General features: G+C 34.2%; 1 protein-coding gene across 1 annotated transcript; it reads left to right on the top strand.

The window, feature by feature from the left end:
- The first annotated feature begins 3738 nt into the window (after nucleotides 1-3738).
- Nucleotides 3739-4656, top strand: LOC130848568 (olfactory receptor 140-like). Its single transcript, XM_057727021.1, has one exon. The coding sequence runs from the start codon at nucleotides 3739-3741 to the stop codon at nucleotides 4654-4656; it is 918 nt and encodes a 305-aa protein (XP_057583004.1).
- The last annotated feature ends 1604 nt before the right edge of the window (nucleotides 4657-6260 follow it).

Below are 6260 nucleotides of genomic sequence, written 5' to 3'. Positions count from 1 at the left end.
TTCAAATACTCATTCAGACTGTCTTTGGCATCTGCCATCACACACATTATTACTGCACTATAATATTGGAGTGCCCAGTCAAAGTAGTTTTAGTCATGTGTTTTCAGTTTTCTTAACCTTTTTCCCTTCATGACACTTGCTGCTCACAGTGACCACATTCTCTGGAGCCAATGAATGTTCTGTGCAATTTATTTTTCTTCTTGTTAAGGCAAGCATATTTGAATATGTTGAGTGAGTGTTGATCTATATAGGACTATTTCTGAGTTGAACTGATTTAAATTTATTTACAAAATAATTTCAAACACCAGTATTTATTTCTTTTGGTAGATAACTGTAATGGGCCTTACAGCTGGTGGAAGCATAAACATGTCATGCCACTTTAGTTGTAAAACAATAATTTAAGATAAGGATCCTTCTCTGGGATCTAGTGCCCTAGCTTCTTATTTTCCCTTGGCAAATGGCATCCTTTTTCCTTGTCTCACATTTCCTTGTTATAAACTGTGAATGTTATTGCCTATTTTTTTATTCCATATAGATATTGTACAATTAAATTTAAAGGAATGAAATAAATGCATTTGCCATCTCTAAGTACAACTGAGTAATAAAATTATTTTCATTATTATCATGTTAATCAAATTCTAGAACTGACACAAGAAACAACTACTTTGAGGAAGCAGTGAAGACTTTGCCTGGTGTGAAGGGCCAGAACTAAAATAGGATTCATAATTAACAATGTACATCTGAAATCAATGTGTAAAAATTATGACTTGTGTAAGTGGTAGATCAATTAAAACAGCAAACTATTATAATAAAAATTTAAAAATCAGATAATTGCCCACTTAAATGTTTAATTTACACAATACTAAATATTAAGACTTCATAATAAACTCAAATGTTGTCAAATACCTACATTTATAGGTGATCAACTTTTTTTCCTTCTTGTCATAGTTTTTGCCTTTATGTAGACTCAAGGAGGAGTTTAAAATTAAAGGTCAATGGTATAAAAATTCTCTTCTATTTTTTAGTTAACTTACATGAAATAATTGGGTTGTTGGCAAGGTCTGCTAATGATGCTTAAATACCCCTGAGGTTATATTAACCTCAGCTAAGAATGTTTACCGAATTCATCTGCAAATAGGACATGCGGTAGAACTTATACATCTTATTGAAAGATACCATTTATAAAAAGGTACCATTTATAAATTAACAAAAACACTTATTGTGGCTGAGCTATTTGGCGTTTTCAAATCTTAAAACTTTACTTCTTTCTTTGTGAACTAACACCTGCCTGTGGCCTTGCCATGGACTTATGTCAGACAAGTTCATATGTAAATTTTTTTTCCTGTTTTATTTTTCCCCAGGAAATCGCATGATCTGAGACTCTTAGGTTTAAATGGATCTTACAAATCAAATAATCACCCCTCATCCACACCTATCTGGCACTTAAATCCCCTTTTCAGCATATAAAACCTCAAGAAAGATGGACTCAAATACAATATTATTAAGTTAGAATTAAAAGTGTTTTAGATCTTAATTTCTTATTGATGTATTTTAATTAGCATAATAATAAATTAGAATTAAATTAGTCAGAAAAATTATACAATTCAAATTTGCATCCAAAATTTTCTGCACTTTATATTTCAACTTAAGAATGCTCAAATGATATTGAACAATTTTTAGAAACATCTCTGTAAAGAATTACACATTAATCAAAGTGATACACTATATTTTAGTTATCCATTTCTCCACTGGTAAACATTCTATCTTCATTCTAAACTTTCCACAACTCTTAATTTTGTATAGAACATAATTGTAAATGTATTTTTTCTCCTTTAAAAATATTCTCCATTTGGCTGTATTCCTAGAAAGGGTATTGTTAAGTCAAAGAAAAGTGAAAAAGTAATTACTATTCCTTTATAGTTATTTCTAAAATACACTAAAAACATCTAATTCATACTTCAGGTACACTACACCCTTTTCTGATCTGTTGGGGATCCCATCACAGAATAAGGAAATGAAATGTGGCTGCTGCACTTTGTTTCCACACAAGTATAAAAATTTAATCTTGGATTATTCAAAAATAAAGTTCTTTATCCAATTATATTTGAAAAGAAAGACTTTTTTGCAAAACACATATTATATTTATTTTTTTCTCTAGCCTTTCCTTTGGGAAATTTATGTTTGCCAAATTTCTCATTCTATTAGAAATGCAGTATCCCATAACCAGGAATGATGGAGATGGCTGCTCTGGGAAGATGGGAGAAGAAACTATGAGAATGCATGTAGCACAAACATAAGGAATAGAAAGCTTATTCCTACCATGAATGGGTGAGCTGCTGCTCTTTGGTAATGAAATTTCAGCCATTAAGTGTGAGTGAAAGGGAAACTCTTCATGACCTTGTGTGAAGAAATGAATATTAATATACACAGTAAGTGTCCAATGAATATATATTGATGAGTGAACTTGTAATACATACTTATCATAAGTAAAATATTTTACATGTGTGGGTGTTAGTCTGTATACATGTACGTATGTGTAGTATGTAATCTCTCTATTTTACCTAGCAATCTATTTCTTTGTCTTCTACTATTTAAATTTTTATTTTTAGAACTTTGAAAATAAGGAGTTCCTTTGCTTGAAAGTTGCAAGATGCTTGTGTACTGAACACCCACGCAAGAGTTTTTTATGAGTCTACGGAAGCTATAAATTTACTGAATATGACTGAATATTACTATTCTAAATTGTATATAAAGCAGAACTTTGAAAAATAAGAAGAAATCAAATCATGAACACACTAATTATCTTGAAAATAAAATGACTCAGAACATACTATTTCCTAGAGGCAATTAAATATTTTCAAACTTACCTCATATAGTGTGTCAGAAACTATTAAACTGGAGTGCAGCTTCTTTTCAAATATTTATTCATGTTTCTCAGAAAGAAGAGAGTATTGATAAACACAGCATGAGAAAAGAGCATTTGAATCCCTCCTTGGTTTATGGTCTAGGGAAGCAGACGTAGTCTTTCCTATGGCAAATGGCAATTCACAAAGCATTTACTCACTACCTAATAGGTTTCAGACACTGCACACACTGTGCCAGGAAGTATGGTATGTGAGGAAACATAGTCAAATAGCTTATGTGTTCTGGTTGGAACCAGGTAGAGTGTGTCATCAATGAAATATACATTTCCTTAAACTCCCTGCTTGTGATAGATATGTGTTGACAGTGTCCTTCTTTCTACAGTTAGAGCTGATGATTAAAATGTAAACTCTCATGGAAGAGGGAATAATTCTTATCTCTTTGAGGCAAGTCTAAACTTACAAGATACATCAAAGAATTATAACTTATAACTTCACAAAACAAGTGGAGCCCTCAGAAGCATGGAGCACTGAGATGACTTACCAGAGTCACATGGATTTGGAACCAGAATGAGAATCCAAACCTCATGTAGATAGTCCAGTATTTTCTCAGTTTATTACACATCAAACGTAACCCTACAGATGTTTTACAGGTGGCAGGTACTAGGTGTCTGAAGAGATGAAAAGCATCATGGAGAAAATAAGAAAGACTTGAAACAAGTAGTGGGGTAAAAGTGCCAAGAACATGCTCAACACTTACAGTAACTGTATTATTTTTTTCCTAAGAAATTCAGACCACAATCCTTTCAGGGTTAAAAAGTATCATTCTTTATTCTTTTGTAGGTAATTCATGCCCCAGGAAGGTGTTACTTCCTGAATGGATGTCCTCATGCCTCCCAACAATGTGACTGAATTTGTTCTCTTGGGACTCACACAGAATCCACACTTGCAGAAAATACTCTTCGTTGTCTTTCTGTTCATTTTCCTATTTACTGTACTGGCCAATCTGCTCATTGTCATGACCATCTCCCTCAGCCCCACACTTTCAGCTCCCATGTACTTCTTTCTCACTCAGTTGTCCTTAATAGATGCCTCCTTGAGCACTGTCACCACCTCCAAATTGAACATTGACCTGCTGTACAACAGGAGAACAATCTCCTGGGGTGGCTGCCTGACTCAGCTCTTCTTGGAGCACTTGCTGGGAGGATCAGAGAACATCATTCTCATTGCTATGGCTTATGACCGCTATGTGGCCATCTGCAAGCCTCTGCACTACACAACCATCATGCGACAGGGGCTCTGCCAGCTCCTGGTGGTGGTGGCCTGGATTGGGGGCATCCTACATGGCATTATACAGATTGTGTTCATGTTGGACTTGACCTTCTGTGGTCCCAATGTCATTGACCACTTCATGTGTGATTTCTTCTCACTGTTGGAACTTGCCTGCAGTGACACCTACAAGCTTGGAATGGTGGTGGCAGCTAACAGTGGGGGCATGTGCTTGCTCATTTTTCCTATGCTACTCATCTCCTACACAGTCATCCTGATCTCCCTGAAATCCTATGGTTCTGAAGGACGACGCAAAGCCCTCTCTACATGTGGCTCCCACTTTACAGTAGTGGTACTGTTTTTTGGTCCCTGTATATTCAGCTACACACGTCCTGTGACCACTTACCCTGTGGACAAGTTGGTGGCTGTGGTCTTCACAATCCTCACTCCCATGTTAAATCCTATCATTTACACAGTGAGAAACACAGAGGTGAAAAAAGCCATGAAGAATTTATTGAAGATGTGAGTAACTTAGGCTGTTCACGGTGCCAAGACAGTGATTATTTACAGGGAGGATTATGCCTGTTATAAATGGTGAAAGAAAACTATGAAATTTTGCACATCATTGACCAAAAAAAAAAAAAAAAAAGTTCCAAGAACTAATATTTGTTGGTTATTTAATCTTGGCTAGGCAGTTTTTTAGGCATTTTGATAACTTTAGTGTACTTTGCCGAGGTTTAAATGTTCATCTGTATTCAGAATAGGCAATGGAAAGAACATGTGTCAACCCTCTCTCTGATGATTGTAGAGTAAATTTTTCTCTATAATCTTACTGCTACTTTCCAAATTCTTCATACACATTACTTGGAAGAAATTGGCTTTTCCACATTACCTTGATCTCAGAGCTTTTTTTTTTTTTTTTTTTTTACTTTTTGCTTAGCCTGTGTTAAAGCAAACGAGGGATAGAAATTCTTAGGTAGATGCATGGGGAAGGGACAGTTGCATGAGGGAATAACAGCTGATTTTTTTCTTTTTTAGGTCTATAAATTTACCAAAAGCAAAATAAGTGATACCGACAGAAGGAGGAAAGAATATTTCACAATCTGTCTCTGATTCTCTTCCTGACAGAAAAAAATAAAGCAGGAATTTTGAAATTACTCTTAATTAGCTCTATTTTCTTAAATATCCCTATGGCTCACAGTTTTTCTGAAATATAAAACTGAGGAACCATTTGATACAAAGGTAAGCATCTTTTGCAAATTTCAACAACAAAGCGTATGGTTAGATTCCAAAGCTATTGCTCTGTAGGTCTGCTAAATATATTTAGATTAAATTAACCATTCATTATCTATAGGCACATTCATCTCAGTTGATTTATCCATGTACTAAACTGGTGGCTCCATTATCATTATCCCCATTTTACAGAGAAGCAAATTGAAGCCTAGAGAAGTTTACTAATTTATTGCGCTCACATCATACATACTTCCCCTACAAAGTGTGGCAGGAACTATTACACTGGAATGCAGCTCCCTCTCAAAAGTTTCAGGTACAAGCTTCCAATCCAGGTCATTAAACTTTAGTCTTATTTTCTTTCAAATGAAACACTATGCTCTGTGACATGTTTAGGTGTATAGATAATAAAATTATCTGCAGTCTTAATAATTCACTTTGTCCTCAGAGTAGACGGTCAAATTTGTTGTAGTCTTGTCTCACATGTAACACTATATTTCAGCAGCAAAAATTTATTTCTTTTTTGAAAGTTCAGCTTATGCCATTTCACTTTTACAGAAGAACAATAGTAAGAGTAGGGTAATGGTTACCTATAGTGGAAAAGAATCTCAAATAGAATATATATGTATAGAATGTATATATATAGAATATATATATATATATATGTATAGCTGAAACACTTTTGCTGTGTACTTGAAATTAACATAGCATTGTAAATCAACTGTACTTCAATAAAAGATAAATAAAAATATTTTAAAAACTCACTAACATTAGTATGATAGTGGATTTTTTTGTTGTTGCTATTGTTAAAACAAAAATTCCCTTTGGATTTTTTCCATTAGTGAAAACGAGTACTAACATTTGTCTTCATAAAGGCCAAGTGGCTAAGGTGAACTTTCA

This window comes from Hippopotamus amphibius, chromosome 3, assembly GCF_030028045.1.
Source record: "Hippopotamus amphibius kiboko isolate mHipAmp2 chromosome 3, mHipAmp2.hap2, whole genome shotgun sequence".
NCBI classification, from domain to species: Eukaryota; Metazoa; Chordata; class Mammalia; order Artiodactyla; family Hippopotamidae; genus Hippopotamus; species Hippopotamus amphibius.
Note: the sequence above shows the minus strand (reverse complement) of the source record. Positions and strands in the feature narration are given on the sequence as shown.